At 42.6% G+C, this 22,065-nt stretch overlaps 1 protein-coding gene across 4 annotated transcripts in view; it reads left to right on the top strand.

Annotated features, from left to right (window-relative positions):
* Positions 1-21,667, top strand: part of ANKRD22 (ankyrin repeat domain 22) — an 83,939-nt gene extending 62,272 nt beyond the window's left edge. For 2 of the 4 annotated variants that reach the window (XM_072130864.1, XM_072130863.1), the window contains exons 2-7: positions 3,609-3,696; positions 14,791-14,982; positions 15,992-16,099; positions 17,092-17,169; positions 20,073-20,171; positions 21,388-21,667. In XM_072130864.1, the coding sequence (XP_071986965.1) occupies positions 3,609-3,696; positions 14,791-14,982; positions 15,992-16,099; positions 17,092-17,169; positions 20,073-20,171; positions 21,388-21,465 (643 nt within the window). In that variant the 3' untranslated portion in view covers positions 21,466-21,667. The remainder of the gene's footprint in view (positions 1-3,608; positions 3,697-14,790; positions 14,983-15,991; positions 16,100-17,091; positions 17,170-20,072; positions 20,172-21,387) is intronic. The other 2 variants (XM_072130865.1, XM_072130866.1) reach the window with 2 other exon arrangements.
* The last annotated feature ends 398 nt before the right edge of the window (positions 21,668-22,065 follow it).

The raw sequence follows: 22,065 nt of genomic DNA, 5'->3' as shown, positions 1-22,065 counted from the left end.
TGGTGGAATAGCTCCGGCTTCAGAGCAGTGGGCGCGCAGCCGCGGGCCGGCCATTCTGCGCATGCGCAAAATGCCGGGGACTCGGACGAGGGCACGCAGCTCCTCGTAGCTGCGCGCCGAAGATCTCAGGGTAGGAGGAGAAAAGAGGCTCCTGGGGCGTGGAGTAGCCGCGACGTGTAGCCTCATGTCCAGCTACTCCACACCCTAGTATGCGCTTAAGAAAATTTACATATTAGGGTATTAAAGTTTTGAAAAGATAGCCGGGACGTGAGGATTAGCTCTAAAAAGGGCTATCCTCACGTCCCATACATCCACCTACCACCCGTTCTACCTTTTATATGTAGAATTGTGGCGGTAGGTTCCCTTTGAAACACTTATTTAAGCTGATGTAGGATCAATAGTATTCAACTCCAAGTGTTTCTAACCACATTGTGCTGTATACACTGAGCGCTCTGTAAAAAGAACAATATAGTATACAGTTTATGTGAGAAGAAGCGTCTATTAATGAGATACACAGCAAAATGTTTCATGAAAGTTTGTTAGGAAAGTTCTTCTTACCCCATAATGAGCTCTTGGAGATACCTACAGTATCGTAATGAGATGTGATTCCCGCCATCTAGGAATGTCTTTGCTTGAGACCCCGGAAATCCAAAATTTGTCATAAAAGTATTATTCTAAGTAAATCCCAATGATGACTTTTGCCTGTTTTCCCTGTTATAATAGAAGGCAAATTCTAATCTTGTATCCAGCGCTGTATAACGACATCTGGGACATGAGCGGTAATTAGTCATGTTCTCTAAAGGATTCTAGAATCCGCAAGCACAAGTGTTCACAACCTTCTGAGAATACAGCCACATGTAGACAGTGTGGTTTTCTGCATAACAAATTGTACTTCCGGTATTTAATATTTCATGCCAAGCACAAAGCTGGAAAACAAATTCCAAATGAGGTGAAATTGGAAAAACAAAACCCACAATTGCGCGATTTTCTATTTTGTTCCTGTTTTCACAGCTTTCACTGTACGCTCCAAATGACACCTCTCCTTTATTCTTTGGGTCAGTATGATCCCGAAAATACCAAATTTATATAGGTTTCATTATGTTTTAGTAGATCTTTTGTACAAAAAAAATGTCTTCGTTTTGCCATATTCTTAGGCCAATAACTTAGGGGGCAGTAATCCATTGCTACGACAGCCAGGAGTCTATGTGAGACTCCCAGACATGTCACTGAGCATTATCCATAACAGTATGCCAGATGCACACTGGTATAGATCATCAGCAATATCCCCATACTGTATACAGTAGTATTGCAGTATATGGTATGATCCATCAGACCCCCTAGGGTTCAAGTAACCAAGGGGGTCAATAATAAGAGTAAAAAAAATATGTGCACTATATGCAAATAATAGCATAAACCCCCATTGGCTAGTATAGGCTAATTTACAAATCTTGCGGGGGGGAAAAGCTAAATACCAAATAGATCAGAGACATTGAGGCATTCAACATTTTGTACTTGCTCAAATTTTAGTGAAATGCAAAAAAAAAAAACAATCCAATAATGAAAATAAAGTTTGTATTCTAAATTAATAACTCCACCAGTACACCACAGAAATTGAGGCGAGTCCTTAATTATTGCAAAATATCCCATTAACCCCTTCACCTAGTGATAAAAACTCAAACCAATCAATATATATTTTTTGCAACATATAAATCATAGTCTATGATAAGAAGCCACAATACTCCTGAGACAATCTGACATGTGCATTTTACTTGTATCTTGACTTGTTCAGTGCATAATAACCCATTGTGCCATTGCTTAGATTTGATAACAAGTGCATACAATGGGGGTGGGGTCATGGGATCAGTATGTTTAACGCGGTGGAAAAAAATGGTAAAAAGTTATTAAGTTGTGCAAGAATTTTATATTTTTCCGGCCGACCACTTAAAAAGGGGGCATGGTGAGGAAGGGGGGCATTCGCTCCACTGTACACTTAACCTATGGTGAACTTTTATATGGTTCTGCTGGCTTAGGGTGATATCACACGTGGAGTTTTGAACGCGTTTTTGGCCCGTTTTTAAGCAGTACGTCAAAAAACGCATTTTAATTAAGATAATTGGTCAAACCTGTCAAAAACGGATGCGTTCTCAAAAAACCCTTAGGGTGATGCCACACGTGGAATTTTTGACCTGTTTTTAAGAAGTCCGTCCAAAAGAACGCATGCATTTTTTACCAGTTTTAATTAAAGGAAACCTACCACTTCTGAAGGTAGGTATGAGATACAAACACCGGGCACCAGCTCAGGGTGAGCTGGTGCCGGTGCTTAGTCTCGTTAGTGTTAAAACCGCGGTATCGCGGTTTTAACACTTTTGAAACTTTCTAGCAGAAACTGCTTCGGCGCTGCGCGCGACCGTGCGCGCGCAACGCCTGCGGCGTTTCCAATGTAGGCGCGCGCACGATCGTGTGCACGAAGCGCCGAAGCAGTTTCTGCTAGAAAGTTTCAAAAGTGTTAAAACCGCGATACCGCGGTTTTAACACTAACGAGACTAAGCACCGGCACCAGCTCACCCTGAGCTGGTGCCCGGTGTTTGTATCTCATACCTACCTTCAGAAGTGGTAGGTTTCCTTTAAGACAATTGGTAAAACCTGTCAAAAACGGATGCGTTTTCAAAAAACGCATGCATTTTTTCAACATAACGGACTGCTTAAAAATTGACCAAAAACAGGTTCAAAGCACCACATGTGACATCACCCTTAGGGATATTAAAGGAAATCAAGCACGGTTAAACCAGGGACACTTCCTCATGGATCCAGGCACCATGACTGTGGTCATTTTCTTATATTTATTATCTATGGCCTCCTTTCAAGAAGAATCAACTTTTTAAAGGTCTCTGAGGTGTGTCAGCAGCAGAGGAAGTTTAAACATACAGCGGGAGGGGGAACAGTTGTGCACTGTGTAACAGCCTGTGAAGCTACAGCACGGAGGGGATTTGGTAACACTCCCCCCAGAGCTTTTCTGGTTTATTAACATCATTTTAAAAGAATTGGATGGATAAGTAAGTGCTGGAGTTTGATGACCAAGATCGAAACCTTAGTCAAAATTTACCCTTATGAAAAATTTATTTAATGGAGGCTAAAAAAAGCCATTTTCCTTGTCAATTTTTAGCCTGGGATCAGATTCATTGTGGAGAGGCCATGGGGGAAATTCACAGCCAGCCTGGCCATGTCAAAAATTGGATCCAATCGTCAAATTTAATCTATAAAATAAAATCTGATTTGTGACCTGATGATGTGACCTTCATCCTATTTTAGGGTCACATAGAAGTTATAGATCAGTGACGTTGTGGTGCGTCATACATGTTCTTATTATGTGGGGTTTTTTTTTTTTTTCTCTAACGTCACACACGTACTGTAAGTGCGCTGTCAATCTGAGCACAATGAATGGGGCAGGCAATGTCGTAACATGTTCTCGCCCCGGCAGGTTATTGAGTAACGCGACACTGATGGGTTGGGCGTCTTCAGCAGCGATTCCCTTCAAAGTCAGGATGTTTCACACTTCCACCTAAGTATCGACGTGCTTCATTGTGTTCTTTATTTTCCTTCTGATAAAGGCGGTTGACTGTGAAGAGTCGGGGATTCACAGGAACAGAGCCAGGATTGCCGGGATCTACTGAGGACATGGGGATATTATACTCAGAGGTAGGTGGCCTTTATTTTATTACAGACTGAAGCTTGATACTGGTATTACTTTACATGGTGCAAATTTTCTGTAGCTCATATTTTCCACCATGCCAATCACATGGTTGGGCGTGAGACGAGTGAATTGTAGATTGTGACAGGTGTATGGTCACATACATGGAACTCTGTGAAAGAAAGAATGTTGACATCGGCTCTAAATTACATGAAAAAGTGGTTGTTTTGGGAGCGATATTCTCAAAAAAAGATGACTAGCATCCTTTAAGGGGTTGTCCACTTTCAGCAAATAATTGATATTGTTTGTGTAATGAAAAGTTATCCAATTTTCCAATATACTTTTCTGTATCAGTTCCTCAGTTTTTTTTAGATCTCTGCTTGCTGTCCTGCTATAGAAGCTTCTATGTTTATTTCAAGTGAATAGGAATCTGTCCATGGTCACACAGGTGGTGTACAGCTCGTGGGTATCACAGAAGTCCACTGGAAGTAAACAAAGAAGCTTCCTAGAGAAGAACATCCATCAGAGATCTAGAAAACCATGAGGAATCGATACAGACGTACTGTATATACTCGAGTATAAGCCGACCCAAGTATAAGCCGAGGCCCCTAATTTTACCACAAAACCTGGGAAAACCCATTGACTCGAGTATAAGCCGAGGGTGGGAAATGCATTTGTCACAGCCTCCCCATTATATATAGCCTGCCGGACCCTGCCCCATAGTGTATAGCCAGCACCTTCCCCCCAGTATATAGCTAGCCCACTGCCCCAGTATATAGCCAGCCCACTGCCCCAGTATATAGCCAGCAGCGTGGGAAGCCGGAAAGGTGAGTTTTGATATATTTTTTTGACTCGAGCATAAGCCGAGTTTGGGTTTTCAGAACATTTTTTTGTGCTGAAAAACTAGGCTTATACTCGAGTATACATGGTATATTGTAAAATTGTATAACATTTCACTAAACAAGCAATATCAAATATTTGCTGAACGTGGACCACTCCTTTTAGGGCATCTACCACCAGGATGAAGGACTGTATCCAAATGAGCCGGAGGGTGTTAATGGAGCTTGGAGCCCCTCAGGCTCATTTGCATACAGTCTTTTATCGTGGAGGTAGATGTCTGGGAATCCTTTCCTGGAAATCTAATCTGCATAAGGAGATCTTCTCTAAAAAGTGATCTTTCGGAGAGGAGTTTAGCTGTATAATGATAATATTACTCCATATCTGAGAATGGGTTTTATAGAGATGGATCATACAGGAAATATTGGAAATTTTTGGTGTGAAGGAGAAAAAAGCAGAGCTATTGAAATCAGCTTTGTGACCAGACACACATACCCACAGGCTACCAGACATGCATCTACTCCCCCTGTCAAATTTTGTGTATTCTAGAGAATGGTGACAAGTGAGTTAGGAAACCTGATCACATCAATTACCCCTGAGGTTGTAACCACATTCCAACCAAACCGGATGCTTTTGTATGTGAGGTAGGGGGGAGCTGGAAAATTCTTTATACTGGGAACCATAAACTTATCCATCATGATATATGGACACCCATTTAGTGGATTTTCTTAAAAAAAGATACTTATTCCTATCTCATAGCTTGCAGTCCAGTGCTGGAACCCCCAACTATCCAGAGGACTGGGATCTGCAAGTGCCCCCAAGTGCAGATGGAAATCCATTAAAGGGGTATCTGGTCACATCAAGTTATCCCATATCAACAGGATAGGACAGTAATGGTGAACCTTTTGGAGACAGAGTGCCCAAGCTCCAACCAAAACCCACTTATATGTCGCAAAGTGCCAACATGACAATTTAAGCAGTAACTTATTGCTTATTGCTGTATCACAGGTTTTAATCGTATTGGCCTCTTGAATTCACCAATACAATAGAAAGATGGAGAAATTTGGATTGTAGCTTCCCTCCAGGGTCCCCTGAAGAGAGAGAATCGGGGGACCCAGAGCAGGAGCTCCAATGACAATCCATCTCTATCCACACCTTCCCGCTCCTCCTGTAGTCCCGGCAGCCAAGGATGTTGCTTTAAAATAGCGCTGACCATGGCACTTTCTGGGCTGTATTGGATCACAGGAGAAAGCCTTGAGTCCTAGCTGGCAAACTCTGTGTTGGGGTGAAGACCTGGGTGCCCATAGAAAGAGCTCTGAGTGCCACCACTGGGATAGGAAATCACGAATAATCCAGTGGAGGATTGGGTTGCTCCATGTTATCAGCACACTGTAGCCTAAATCTGACTTTTCGGACACTCCTCACATCCCAAGGTGTAGCAGGAAGCTTACGTAATACATGGCACATAAAATGCGAGTCACAGCTGACTCATGAATAACAAGTTATACTCTTTCCATAGCTATAATTTCTTGTCAAACTGTGTGTAGGATCTTCTAGGAAAACTGGCTTGTCTCTAAGTTCACTCAGGCAGATTCACTACTGTATGTCAGTCAGATTTATTGGCCTGAACCCCAGTCAGCTGAAGGGAAGTGGCATGCTGAGCTCAGTTCAGTCGATTTGGGTATCGGGTAAATCTGGCTGGCACACAAGACCAAGTTTCTTGATGTGAACTTAACCGTGTGAAAGTGCCTTAAGAAAAACGGAATGCAGATTTGGACTAAGAAGACGAAAGATGAGCCAAATTAAAAAGCATGAGAATACAGCGTCGGATTGAGGTGCCCAGGGCCCATCAGTGGAATAGATTCTGGGGGCCCACCCTAAATATTTCCTATATTGCCATAGTCTGGGAGAAGCGGTGAAATAAAATCAAGTAATTCCTTTCTCCTTCCCTTTTCTTCCAGTAAATAGTGGCTGCAGGAGTGACTTTATGTCAGGGCATTAATGTTGTGGTTGCTTTAAGAATTATCCCTGGTTTCCCCGAGGTTTTTGCTGGTTGGCTGGGCTTTGGTTAGGGATGTAAGTGGCAGTGGCAATGTGACCAAATGATGGCTATAAAGACCCCCTACCCAATTCTGCGGCAGAGAACCTAGGGCCAGATTAAAGGGGTTTTCCCATGAAAGAAAATTCTCAAATTTCAATCCCCTAGTGGTGATAACACAATAAAGATAATTTTTAACCCTTTACTTCACAATTTAACTCGGTTGTTATTGCTGCTTTAGCTCCTATCACTCACGGATGGTCAGTGTAGTATTTCAGGGTATAGACAGGGACTCTCTAAGCAGACACTTCATAATCCATCTAGTTCTGTGAGCTGACAGTGTGGTTAGATTATCAGGGTACAGGTTTATATACACTTTCATTTACCTTCTGAACATTGTACTGCTATTTGACAAATAGAGAGAGATGAGACAGACCAGAGATGATGAGATCCATAAGATGCCTATTGCACACAATGACAGTCAGCTCTGCTATTCCACAACACACTTCTGGATGATAGGTTGTAGTGATTGGTAGGGGACCCCAATTAATTCCATGAAACATTAATGCCCCCAAACTGATATTAAATACATAATTTATAAGTAATAAATACATATTTATTTCTATAACACCATCAAATCCCTACTTATCGAGAAACTCATAATTCCTACCACAGCTGCTGCAGTAACTCATTTTACACACGCCTCAGCTGCCCCAAAACATACTACACACCTCAGCTGCCACAGAAAACATAATACTCACCACAGATGCTGCAGGACCTCATAATGCAAACCTTAGCTGCTGCAGAACCTCGTCATACACACCTTCGTTGCTGCACAAACTTATCATACAAACCTATGCTGCTGCAGAACTTCATAATGCACACCACAGCTGCAGAAGAACCTGATAACATACACCTCAGCTCTTGATGCACCTTATTATGCAAACCTTAGCTGATGCAGAACCTCATATTCCCATTATGCATTAGGGAACTACTACTATGTCCATAGTCCTGAAAATGCATAGTTGAAGGCTCCACCCACACACCCATGAAGCACCACCCTCTCTGCTTGCGCAGCTTGGGTGACCAGGAGCATGATTTGTAAAGGGAGTTTATAACTCAGGACATTGATATTGCTGATTATGGGGCAGAAGAGGAGACAGACAGGATAGTGGGGGCACCTCCTCCTACTCACTGGTAGGGGCCCCAGGGCCCACTCTCCGGGTGCCCTCCCTATAAACTGGCCCTACTTAGGGCAGAAAGGCCTCTATGTGATGTCACAGCCCTGGCCGCAGAAAGTGATTGGACCGGAACTTTAAAATCCAAACAAGGCAGAACATCAAGGGAGCAATGTGAGTGAAGGGAAATTATGTCCGTAAAAGTGGGTTAACTGTTGATGGACCACAGCAGAACTACAGAAGACTGACAGGTGCGGCACAATTCAATCAGTGCTGTCATAGGAAAGACACAAACCGCTTGGAAAAGACACAAACAGACTTACATATCAGCGCATCTTCCTCTGTACCTTACTGACAGAGGATGACACAGGCACAGATGTAACAGTGGGTGATCACAATCAAAGTTGATAACGTCCAATTGAATTTTCCACCACTGAACACTAGCATAATTTATGTCCTCAAAATGTTTTGGCATTTCTGCCACATGATGCTGCATCCTAAGCCATGTCAGTTTTCTGGTATAAAAAGAATTGTGAAAAAAAGGACAACAGGGGAGGACAGCGCCTCGTGAGCGCCTCTGCTACTCAGCGCCTCTGCTACTCAGGTGAGTAGCAGAAAATGCTCACCTGGTAATTTCTTGTATAATTGCGACAAACAATGGGATGATGTTCCTTCAAGGGTCTAATGTGGTTAACGGACTCAGCAACTCCCAAACACACCAAAACCGGTGTCCAATGGAACCGTAAGAAACGTGTAGGGTAAGAGACAAAATGGAGCAACACCGACTATCGCAACAGCTGTGCTCGTGCTCACCACATCCCCTTATTTGGTCTGACGAAGGGTACTACACCCAAAACGCGTTACCATTTGGATGTTTTATCTGCAAATAAACAAATATCAGTTGACTTAACTTCATAGCATCAGTTTTCTGTCTAATAAGTTGGTCACTAGGGCACCCATTAGGCTCCATTTTGTCTCTTACCCTACAGTTTTCTGGTATAGGACTAGTCCTCAAAAGTGTTTGAACCCATTGACATCACATAGCACATATTTTAGGCACAGCAGAATTTTTAATAAACCTGTCCACTGCATAATATATATCTGACCTGCAGTACATTTATATAATAACATGAAATTATGCTGCAATAACAAGATCATCAGTCTTCTGTACAACAAAGACAGAGAAATGACTGTCAGTATGGATGAAGCCGTGTAGCAGGCCACTCCTGCAGACGATGAGTCACCTACGATTGATGTTGTACCACCTACATGTTATCAGTACAGAACTGTCCTCAGGAAACCCATAAAATGTCTTTGCTCACAGACACCCTGCATCATCATGGCCTTGGGACGAAAATTACATCTTCTGTAAGGAATGTAATGAATCCAATTCAGGGCAGCAAACTAAAGATGAGATGTTAATATTTCGTACAGGTAATTCTTGAAAACCCAGATTTATGTGGAATAAGGGTTCTTGCATACAATCTGTATTAAGAGTAATAGACCAGCCTTGCCGCCCTAAGGGGGGCGGGCTTTCATCAATTGTGGGTTAATGACCAAAAATGTTGTGAACTGGCTCCACAATCATAAAGGGGAAATCGAACTTGGTAGACCGGCTTTTAGCTCCTGTTTGTGCGACAAAAATTGTGAGAACCTAAAAGGAAAAGTGTCAGGATTACTAAACGGCACCCAAATCGGGCAACCAAAAAAAAGTATTGAGTGTCGGAAAAGGAGCAATATTATGGCACTGATAATTCATAAATATGGTGCACAGGGTTCAATAATGAATGTCCCCCTCCCCCCCATGTGTCTACAACATGTGAGGTCTGCTCATATTCTGATGACTCCAGAAAAGACTTCCCGAGCTACAAGCTTGGGCAGGAATAGGATCTGCTGTAAAATTTGCAGCTCGGGAAAGCCAGGGCTATGGAAACCACGACTGTGTGTGAGCCCATGGAAATACTTTCCATGTGATATACATTGAAACAACAAATGGCACATGGTCCAAAACAACATTCATGTGCATGTAGCCTAAAATGGTGTCTAGTGTCTGAGTTTGTTCAATACTAAAATGTTCTCCTCTTCAGTGGAAGATTATGGTACCACACATGGGCACCATGCATACAGCTTTAAGTTCCTCAAATCTCCTAATCCAAATCCTAAATCTACTAATCTCCTAGATGTAAGGACTGGTTTATAAAGTAACGCTTCCAGTATTTCGTGACAATGTTGAGTACATTTGGGCACGACATGAATAGATTACTCCATTAAAGATCTGTCATAATGGGGCACATTTACTTACCCGGTCCTGTTGCGATCCCCGATCCGGACGGTCCGATGAAGATGAAGTCCGGCGCGATTCACCAAGATCGTGCGCCCAAGATCCTGCATGTGTCGCTTCCCCGCTGAGGTCCGCCGGAGTTCACCTTCTTCTTCCCGGTGTATGTGAGTGTTGATCTTGCGACATAATTTGAGATGTTAAATCCAGCGCGTTGTCCGAATCCGTAGAATCGTCTGACGGCCCGGCCCCCGATTTGTGTCGCGTGTAAGTCGGCGCTGATGCGCCAAAATCCGATCGTATGCGCCAAAAACCCCTTCTAAATGCGGCGCACATCGGAAATCGTCGGATATTCCGACGATAGTGCGGACCCTTAGTAAATGAGCCCCAATGTCTTTGTTTGGTTCATCTTTAATATTTGACTTGATGACTTAGTCTTTCAGTTGAAATATTGCCACATGACCCAGTTCTAGTCTCCCTCTGGAGCAATGGGGTCGATTTATCAGTAATCAGGACTAGAGATGAGCGAGCACTAAAATGCTCGAGTGCTCGTTATTCGAGACAAACTTTTCCAGATGCTCGAGTGCTCGTCTCGAATAACGAGCCCCATTGAAGTCAATGAGAGACTCGAGCATTTTTCAAAGGGACCATGGTTCGGGAATAAAATGTGTTAATTAATTGAAAAAGAATGTCTTCTGATAAGTTAGCAGATGTATGCAAACATCTGCAATCTATTCTTCACTGTTCTGCGCGTATATTATCTCCCGACAAGTTAGCAGATGTGAAGAATAGAATAAAAACAGTGAACACAGTGAACACAGGATCATTTAAGTGAAAAACACAGTGAAAAACACAGTGAAGAATAGATTGCAGATGTTCTGCACATCTGCTTACTTGTCGGGAGATACGCTGTCCCGGGATCCGCTGCTCTTCTTCCACTGAAGTCTCCCTGATGTCTCCGTGCCGCTGCCCAATGTCTCCGTGCCGCTGCCCGATGTCTCCGTGCCCTGATGTCTCCGTGCCGCTCCCCGATGTCTCCGTGCCCCGATGTCTCCGTGCCGCTGCCCGATGTCTCCGTGCCCTGATGTCTCCGTGCCCCGATGTCTCCGTGCCGCTCCCCGATGTCTCCGTGCCCCGATGTCTCCGTGCCCCGATGTCTCCGTGCCGCTCCCCGATGTCTCCGTGCCCCGATGTCTCCGTGCCGCTCCGTGCCGCTGCCCGATGTCTCCGTGCTGCCGCTGCCCCTTGTCTCCGTGCTGCTCCCGGGGTCTCTGTGCCGCTCCCCGATGTCTCCGTGTCCTGATGTCTCCGTGCCCTGATGTCTCCGTGCCGCTCCCCGATGTCTCCGTGCCCTGATGTCTCCGTGCCGCTCCGTGCCGCTGCCCGATGTCTCCGTGCTGCCGCTGCCCCTTGTCTCCGTGCTGCTCCCCGGGGTCTCTGTGCTGCTACCCGATGTCTCCGTGCCCTGATGTCTCCGTGCCGCTCCCCGATGTCTCCGTGCCCTGATGTCTCCGTGCCGCTCCCCGTTGTCTCCGTGCCCTGTTGTCTCCGTGCCGCTCCGTGCCGCTGCCCGATGTCTCCGTGCTGCTGCTGCCCCTTGTCTCCGTGCTGCTCCCCGGTGTTCTGTGCTGCTCCCTGGTGTCTCTGTGCTGCTCCCCGGTGTCTCTGTGCTGCTCACCGTGTTCTTCAATGTGTTCTTCACACATATATATTGTTCTTCACATACTATTTTGTTCGCACCGTTCCGCGCCTATCTTCCGACAAGTAAGCAGATGTGCCGAACATCTGTAATCTATTCTTCACTGTGTTCTTCACTGTGTTTTTCACTTAAATGATCCTGTGTTCACTGTGTTCACTGTTTTTATTCTATTCTCCATTGTTCTTCACTGTGTTTTTTTAATTAAATGCTTGATCTCGAGCAGGGGAAATACTTGTCCGAGCAACGAGCCGTTTCGAGTACCTTAATACTCGAACGAGCATCAAGCTCGGACGAGTATACTCGCTCATCTCTAATCAGGACTTACTCCAGTTTATTGTATGGGTTCGCAGCTCATCAAATATCTGTTGCACGTCAGATTTATTATAGTCATTTAAATAGCTTGATAAATGTGGTTTCATTTAGGTGCCTGAGGTGTAAATGTTGCAACCAGTTCTTACATTTTTCCTGTTCCACTTGGAGACTGAAGTGGATTTGTGCCTAAAATACATTTTTTGAAAAGTTGTACTACATACTTTTAATCTGTTTACCATTTGACTTAACATAAAAAATCTCGAGTAAATAGGTTGAAATAAAAAGTGTATTGAGTTGGTTCAATCGTGAGACATTTTAAGGACCAAAAACTGATGTAACTTCAGCCATACATTCCCCCAATGTGCAGTCTGTAGCTGGAGACAGGGGTGCACAAGCCCTGAGACGAGTTGAGCCCCTTGCCTCAGGCAGCCCCGCCTAAAGCAAGATGAGGGGCAGCATCAGAGGTTCAGTTATCTACTGCAAAGCAGTTTAGATTCACCACTGGCTGGAGATGCAGCATCACAAATTGTAGTCCCAACACTGAGACAACTGTGTGGTACCGCTGGCCACCCATGCGCAGCTTCCAATAATGTGCACATTTTTATAGATGATATAGTGAAACATATGAAAGTGTTATATTATGTCTCAATTAGAAATATACACTGGTTTGGTCCAACTTTAATAATTTGTATAAAGGAAGTTTGTCCATGACTGATTCCTGACCAAAGATGTATTTTTATTGATGAGTAACTAAAGTAAGGGAGATAATTACTATATCTGTTACATAATGAGGGAATGCAATCACTATAATATAAACCCAGCAGGGAGAATAAAAACTTCTTGGTACTTACCTATCCCCCCACCCCCACCCCGGAAACAGATGTCAGCAGATTGTCTGGTTTGATCACATTACAAGGCCTATTCTTGGAAATGAGAATACAAGTTTCCACCAAGCTGAGATGGTTGGAGCTGTCAAATGTGACTGTTTTCTGCAGTTTCTGTATCTCCCTTAGAGGTGAACAGGTGATCCCTCTTTGGTGCTTATTAACTAAGAGTCTGCGGACGAACTTTAATTAGATTTTGCAACATTTTCGGGGATTGCACGGCTATGACAGGTATTCAGCAGGGGATTTGGTTGCACGTGATCGGATTTTTCAGCAGCGGTGCCGGCTTTCATGCGACAGAAATCTGGGGACGTGCCGTCGAACAATCCGACTGATTTGGGATGACCTCAGGATTTAACATTCAAATTGTGTCGCAAATCCAATGCACTTACATGCACCGGGAAGAAGAAGGTGAACTCCGTCGGACCTGAGCAGGGAAGGGACACATGTAGGATATCGGGCGCACGATCTTAGTGAATCGCGGCTCAGTGCATTATCGTCAGACAATGCACTTTCGCTGAACTCCTCCAGACGGGTAAGTAAATGTGCCCCTATGTGCAAATCTCAATACATTCAGACATGGAGATATGGCACTCCTTTCCTCATGACCCTACCCAATCTATTACTTATTTACTATCCTGTAGATTGCAGATACATCTTGCAAAAACAAATACATTTGTTCATGTTCAGCATGACAGAACCTCCTATTCTATATGTTAAAAATTAATATCAACAGTGTTGTTTGTGCTTCATAATTGGCGCTGTTGCAGCACCCTCTAGACCAGAACCAGAAGAAGGTGGTTCTATCCTCTGTATATCATCGGTACAATGGAAATGCAAGCTAAAGAGTCTAATCAAGCTAAAGAGTCTCTGATATGGATAAAGGGAAAGACATCCCCTTTAAACCACACTCTCAAGGTTCCAAAAAAGCAATTTCTAAATGTTGAAAAGCATGAGGTGTTTGGATAGCAAATAAATGTACACTAGGAAGGTAGCAAAGTACTGTCCTTTTTTGACATACAAAATTTTAGATAATGTGCCCTCTATGTTATGCTTAATCAATACAGTAAAAATGTGAAAGAGCAAAAAATTTCCATAACTGTGGGAAAATGGTCATACTTACCAGTATTGTCATCATAAGCCTATCAAAAAAAATTTTCAACAACGGGTTTGGCTTTTTCTCCATTCAGTTTGTGGCTGAAATTAACAGTCAGATGGAACATAAATCATGGAGCCCAATCTTTCAGATCTGTTTGGCACAGCATGTAGTTATGGCCACAAATGTTTAGGGTGGAAAGATATTTAAGAGGCTGTGTTGAACTCTTATCCTGAAACACATAGGGGGACATTTACCATAGGATTTTCTTGACTTTTTGGCCTCAAAGTGTAAAAAAAAAAATCAAATTATTTTTTGTTGCTTTTTAGTGCTAAATATCGCACTGGCCTTTTAACGCCACTCAAAAATAGCGGCTTAAACGATGGGTCGGCCACCACCTGCCGCTCCATCACTTAGTGAAAACGAGACCTTAATTTTCATGATTATTATTATTAATTATTTTCATTGCTCTGCTTAAACATAGAACTACTGCTGATACAAGACTGTGTAAAGCCAGATTTATGACTTGCAATTTCTCTTGGCCCATGTTGAGATGTTTTTTTTTTTTTTTTTTTAAAGCCACTATTATTAACCTGATGGGCATCAGAGCTTCAACGGCAGTCTACAAATGTCCTAAGAATCATGCCTATTAATAAATGCCCCCATAGTGTATTAAATAAACCTTGCTGCTATGTAATTTACATTTGCAATGGCGGCTCACCATTTGTATGAAGTTTATTTAATTCATATTCCCTGTCTTTTTTTTTTTTCTTTTATTAGCCAATCTGTCAAGCCGCCTATGAAAATGACCTAGATGAAGTCCAGCTACTTGTAGAAGAAGATCATAAAGTGGTGAATGTGAAGGATAGCTTTGGCGGAGACACGCCGCTCATATGTGCCTGCCGGAAAAGCAATATTAAAGTAGTCAGTTACCTCCTAAGTATGAAAGCTAATATCAACCTCACCAATGATGTAAGTGAAGAAGAGATGAGTTACATTTTGGGATTTATAGCTGTAGATGGGATAGTAATGACCAGGGGCGTAACTTGAGGGGGTGCAGCGGTTGCAGTCACACCTGGGCCCAAGAGGTTTAGGGGGCCCTTATGGTGTCACTTTCCCATATGAGAAGACTATTACTATAAACCATACATCATAGTCTGGGGCCCGGCGCAGACTTTGCACTGGGGCCCATCAGCTTCTAGTTACGCCACTGGTAATGACCTACTCAGTAATATTCCCTGTAGTGCAAGTGGCCACTACTTGGCTTTCCCCACGAGTCACAGGCTCCGCTTTATGTACAGGGCTGCCTAGTGGGCTTTGCAAACAGACTGCTAAGGGTCAGCCAACCCCAGTTTTATTTAAAGGGGCGGTCTAGTAAAGAACTTCATCCGGGAAACTGTAGGAGAAGCTAAGATGGGTCACTGCTCCAACCACTATTTGCCTATGTGGGCTCTAATAGTGTATACTGTACCAAAAGACTCCCAGAAAGTGGACTGCAGAAAGACCTGGAGAACAGGTAAAAGATAACCTCTTTAAGGCACCTTTTTCCATGGGTAGGTGCTTGAGCAAAATGCTCCTACGGTAGTTTTATAAGTTTCCTGCAAAGCTGCATAAAAGCCTCCTTTGTATTTGTATTTGTTTCCTGATTTTGGACGGTTCAATGATATACAAACCTGTTTTATTAAACTGTGCCAAGTACAACGGGAGATGGCGCACCAACTTTCTATGAGTGGCTTTCCCGATCCAATCGAAATGTTCCTATACTGCGGGTATAAACAATATTGACTTTATCTTGGACTATAAAGATATCTTTAGAAAGTATATCTCAGTTAGACCCGTACACACACTTGTTACACTCCGCTCTACTGATAAAGTTGGTTTTACCTACAAGTCAAGCATAATAAAAAGGACATTAAATAGTAAATGAAGGTGACCCGCTGACAATATCTGAACTGAAAATGTTCTCCTTCCCCGATTACAGAAAGGAAGGACCTGTTTGCACTACGCTGTAAGGAAAAAGTTCACGTTCCTGGACTACTTACTGATTGTAATCTTGATGCCTGTTATGCTTATTGGATACTTTATCATGGTAAGTTCCTGAAAATGATAAATTGGATATTTGCTACCTATTTAACACCGCACCCCTTGTTAAGGTGGAGAAGGAAATTCCACAAATATTTCTTAAAACAAATGTAAAATAGCCTTAAATGAAATAAAGGGTGTGTCTGTAATGTAGTATAATATAAAGTAAGGCATATAAAGGGATAGAAGGGCGAAAGATCCCTGTAAGTTGTTTAAAGCATGCATGATGTAAAGAAAATCACTCATAACAAGGCAGAGGTAGGTCTAGATGAGAGGTAGATTTGTAATTTATATTTTGGTTTAGTTTGCTGTTCCCCGAATATCAGATGTGGACATTGGGGGGACATTAATGGAGGTTGATTGATATAGATAATAAAGTAACTCGTAGACTGTAAGCTCTTGTGAGCAGGATCCTCACTCCTATTGTTCCATGCACTCTGCAATTTACTATGGAATAATGGGGCACATTTACTTACCCGGTCCTGTCGCGATCCCCGATCCGGGCTGTCCGACGAGGATGAAGTCTGGCGTGATTCACCAAGATCGTGCGCCCGAGATCCTGCATGTGTCGCTTCCCCGCTGAGGTCCACCGGAGTTCACCTTCTTCTTCCCGGTGTATGTGAGTGCATGTCTTGCGACACAATTTGAATTTTGAATCCCGCGCTTAGTCCGAATCCGTCAGGTTGTCCGACGGCCACACCCCCTGATTTGTGTTGCATGACGATTGCTCCAAAATCCGATCGCGTGTGCCAAAAACCCCTGTAAAATGCGGCGCAAAATGGAAATGGTCGGGAAACCCGACGGAAATGCGGTGTGCGGACCCTTAGTAAATGTGCCCCAGTATGTTTGTATATGTCCCCTATGATTTGTAAAGTGCTACGGAATATGATGGCGCTATATAAAGATTTTTATAAATATTACTCTTGATCATGTTCCATCAGAATACGCCTTATGCTGTTATGTATTATATATGTCTATGTTATGTGTCTCGTTGAACAGATCTCAAAGACAAAACAAAATGAAAGGCTGATTCGACTTCTACTGGCCGCGGGTGTCAGTGTCAACGCCAGAGATTCTGTAAGTCATTGAGCATTGTCACTACAGGGTAATACGTGATTGTCATTGGTATTGCATTAATACTGCCTCATATTGGCCTGAGTGCTACCGGTATTTGTGTTGTACAACATGGATGTACCTGAAGTTTAGGGGCCCATTGACATTACTAATTAGGGAGCAGTGGTAGGATTTGACACATTTGTTAAAAGTTTTTCCAGGGACTTTTGTTTATTGAACGACACCCATAAGTTTATTGAATGAGACTTGACATCAATGCTTATCATACTGTGCAATCTCCTAAACTTAAAATGGTTTTGCAGTGTTTGGTTGTTATCCCAAATGCCCAATCTGGGGGTCCATCTACTAGGACAAGAGCTGACCCACGCCAATCATGAGAACAGTGTTGTTGATCAATAGTTGAGGTATGGGAGATCGAGCAAGAAGCCTACTGTTCCACTTAAAAGCATGGGAGTGTCAGAAATTTCTGAGCACACCACTCAAGTATCACTGTCTATAAGAATACTGTATATAACCAAGCACTGTGCTTGGCAATTTCCAACACTTTCATAGTACTGAAAAAAGCGGTAGTAGTACATATGCTCAAATCCATGGTCCTGTGACCTGTGAAGGTCGGACTGCTGATTCTGTGGATTGGCTATAACCAATTTTAAAAACCCTTTAAAATGAATTCCACCTGTCACTAGTACAAAATGCGAGATGATATGTCATACCAGATTCATTTTTTAAATTACAATATAGTTAATTGGAGGAAAGGAAATGGGACAGGCTTATATACCATATATACTCGAGTATAAGCCTAGTTTTTCAGCACAAAAAATGTGCTGAAAACCCAAACTCGGCTTATACTCGAGTAAAAAAAATATGGGTTTTACCAGGTTTTTGTGGTAAATTTAGGGGCCTCGGCTTATATATATATATATATATATATATATATATATAGTAAATTACTGCACTTAAGTGAGCATCATCTGTGTACTGTATCTATACAAGGTTGATACAGTTATAAAGATGAAGTGTGTATGGTAAGGGACCTTTGATGTCATGATTGAGGAGGGATGAGGGTCATAGTCGTTTTATCATGAAATTAGAGAAGCAATTTGTGAAAGTAGGGGAGACTTTATATGGCACTAGTGGCTACACATCAGTAAAGGGCAGACTGAGCTACGTATGAGACTATGCATCGACCAGAACAGGATTTTTCCTCTTTGTGGCCAACAATGGCAAATCTAAAAAATATGATGCAGATTAGTTTTTAATCTATGTAAAGAAATAACAATGTGCTCTGAAATGAAATATAATTTTTTTTTAAATCTACAATAATTCACAGCAATTAAAATGTGTGCATACATGTGTGAATATGGTTTTACCAATACCGTAGTTCTGTATGTTCTGTCATACTCTCATTATTATTTCCAAATAATGTTCTTGTTGTTTTTTTTATTGACTTTACTAATCCATAGCCACTCCATGTGCATCATCTGTCTAACTGTGATTTACATCCTCTAGTGGTCTCATATACCTTAAGGCGCCCAGTAGAGCTTTGTGTGGTTGAGATTCATTGTCTATGTGCATCATATGTTTATGTAGTAACCGTACAGAAAGGAAAAAGCTTCATTCTGCCCCCAGGACAAAGAACGCATAAAACCTATGAATGAAATCAATGAACCATGAATCAATGGACCATGTTCATGGAGGAGGGGGACTCCGCATGTCTATTCCATTGATAGATTTATAGAATCGTGACATAGAACTTGTTTAACTCTGCTGGTAAATTAGATGCCGCTAAACACAAAATCAAGCAGCTTCATACTATGTGCCGATGAGCAGCACCAACCACCGCTCTTCATAACCCTAAGCCTTTTTTCTAGAAACCATTTTGTAATAGATCTTAGCCAACTTTGGATCTGGATATACTTCTATTGCAGTATACTATGCCTGCCAGTATAACACTGATAGTCGTACAAAGATGTCAGAACTTGGCGCCTCCACCAACTAACAGGATGACCCATTGGCACCCAATGATCACTCAAGTTGCGGTGCAAGTGCAGTCTAGTTGGAATACAAGGACAATGGAGGTGTTTGTGACTCTATCCAACCCTTTAGATGCTACCTATACTATTAACCATGGCATTTTATAGGTTAAACAAGGTGCAGATGATCCGTAATATGTCAAATTACACAGAAATTCTAAGCAAGGTGGTGAAGCAGGAGTCAGTCACAGCAGCTAGGTCTCCACCCAACAACTTAGAGGGAACTGCAAAGTACAGATAAGAAGCTACACCGGGAATAATAGGGAACAGAATGTCCTAAATCAGTGATGGCTAACCTTTTAGCGGCCGAGTGCCCAAAAAGCAACCCAAAACCCCCCTTATGTATCGTGAGGTGCCAACCAAAAATTAAAGCATCTTACTGCTCCCTGTTCTTCAACAATCATATTGGCCTCCTGAGGACAGTAACACAGTAGAAAGATGGAAAATTTGCATCATTTTAGCTTCTTTCCAGTGTCCCTCTGTACATAGAGAATCGTGGGCCCAGCAGAAGGTCCTCCAAAGATAATTCGGCCCTGTAAAATTCTCCCTCTTCCCAGTCCCAAGTAGCGAAGCAAGTATCAAAATATGACTGAAAGCTGCATCTTTTAAGTTGCTTGGAACTGCAGGAAGATTCTTTGAGTCCTGTCTGGTGTGCTGGGGCAATGGCCCGAGTGCCCACAAAAAGGGCTCTGAGTGGCACCTCTGGCACCCGTGCCATAGGTTTGCCACCACTGCCCTAAATTCTTGTTGTTAGAGACCTGGCCAAGATTTGTAGCTATAATCAATATACTATACACATTTAGGTACATTAAAATCCATGACTGATGAATAAGAAAAATTAACTATGGCTATAAAATTTGCATTCTGTTCTAGGAGGGGAACACGGCCCTCCATTATGCTTGTAAGATGAGGAGTCAAAGTATAGTTCCAATTCTGCTGGAAAAAGGGGCTGATCCCTGGATTAAAAATAAGGTAAGCAATGTCCCAATACAAGAAACTACCAAAAAAAAAAACTGACTTTATAAGATGTATTTGCACTAGAATAATGTGGCATATATGTCATGTACTATGTTTATTTCAGGTATCATTTAGAGGATTTATACATTTTTGAAAAATCTTTGCAGTGTTATTACATTCATGTCTGATCAAGGAGAATAGGCACTATGCTCATGAATGCAGCTGGTCTCAAAGTATGGCCGTCAGACTATGAGACCAGTGTAGGTTTTCATTGCTCCTAGTAGCAGAATGGCAGTATCTCTGTTTTAACCCTTTTACAACCCGTGACCTAATAGCACGTCACGGGTCGGCTGCGGGTGCATGGAGAGGGCTCTCAATAGCCGGCAAGTCTTTGCTGCATATCGCAGCAAAGACATACCGGTAACACCCACGATCAATGGGGGTGTTTCCTCACACTGTTGTGCTTTTGGCTCTATGCATTGAGCTCCTCCACAGTCTTTCCCCCTCTGCTCTGAGTAAATGTTGTAGCAAAATTTTGGAAGAATATTTCAGCAGTCATTCAGAGCAGAGGGTAATTAAATGCAGAAACACGTGGAAAATTACCCCCACATACCTGGATAAGCTAAAAAGTTATTGTCCCAGTTAAAAACATAGCCATGTTCTTCCACAAACAACACCACATATGTCTACATCCCTGTTTTGAAGTCAATGCAACATAGCTGCAATACCATACAGTACTAGTTGTGGTGCTATTTTTTAACATTATGAAAGATAATGGGGCTCATTTACTTACCCGGTCCTGTCGCAAACCTGCCGCGTGTTGTCCGGCGTGGATTCGGGTCTGCCGGGATTCATTAAGGTCGTGCGCCCGATATCCAGTAGGTGTCGCTGCTGCGCCAAGGTCCGCCAGAGTGAACCTGCTTCTTCCCGGTGCATGCAAGTGCTTGCTTTTGGGACACGTTCAGTTTTTTAAATTCCACGGTTTTTCCGAATCCGACAGAATTCGGCGCAAAACGGAAAAGTTCGGGAAACCCGACGAAAGTGCGGCCGTGAAGCCCTTAGTAAATGAGCCCAAATGTTGGCAATGGAAGATGCCAAAAAAAAAATCATTTACAATATTGATCTCTGCAGTTACAATAAATGCAGATTTTTTTGGGGGGGCGAGGGGGGGAGGAGTGATATGGGGTTATGAATACATATTTCATTTTCATTCCATTTTTTTTCTTCGAAGGATGGAGAGACATCTGTTGCTATTGCTGAGAGATTAAAATTTAACAAAATCTTACACTTGATGAAAAAGTCTTCATAACTCTTATGGAGATCAGTTTACACATTGTGAAGGCGCTGAAAGGAGCACTGGACCTGGAACGAAGATGTGACTGTATAATTTATGACAACACAAAGATGGACATTTATAGCTTTGTCTCAACTGTAATATTATTATTAGGTATTTTATTGTACATTTTTGTATATTATTGTTGCACATTATAATAAAGTATTATTAAAAAAAAACAATACCAAGAGGAGGAGATCAGTCATAGTTATGTAGAGTCGTAGGGTGTTTTTTGTCATTTTTGGGGGGACAGGGCTGGAGATTGGAAAATTATTTATATATGATCAACCTTTTTTTGGTAAGTTGTCTTCATAGTGCTTTAACGGGGACATGTCAGGGCGATTTGGGACACTAAACCACCCACAGATCCTAATGGTGTTTAGTGTCCTAAATCGCCTTTTAGAAAGTCCCTGGGTAGGTGCCTGCTACTAAAATTAAAAACATTAATACTTACCTGGTTCTGATGCTCCCTGCGCATGCGCAGTTGAGCTGTAGAGCCGAGTACGACACTGGCTTCACTGCGAATGCATCGTGGGGGGTGCACCGGCTTTATTGAAGTACTGCGCAGGGAGCACA

This window comes from Engystomops pustulosus, chromosome 11 (genome assembly GCF_040894005.1).
Source record: "Engystomops pustulosus chromosome 11, aEngPut4.maternal, whole genome shotgun sequence".
In the NCBI taxonomy this organism is placed as follows: Eukaryota; Metazoa; Chordata; class Amphibia; order Anura; family Leptodactylidae; genus Engystomops; species Engystomops pustulosus.
The sequence above is the reverse complement of the archived record's forward strand: the minus strand, read 5'-3'. Positions and strand labels throughout refer to the sequence as shown.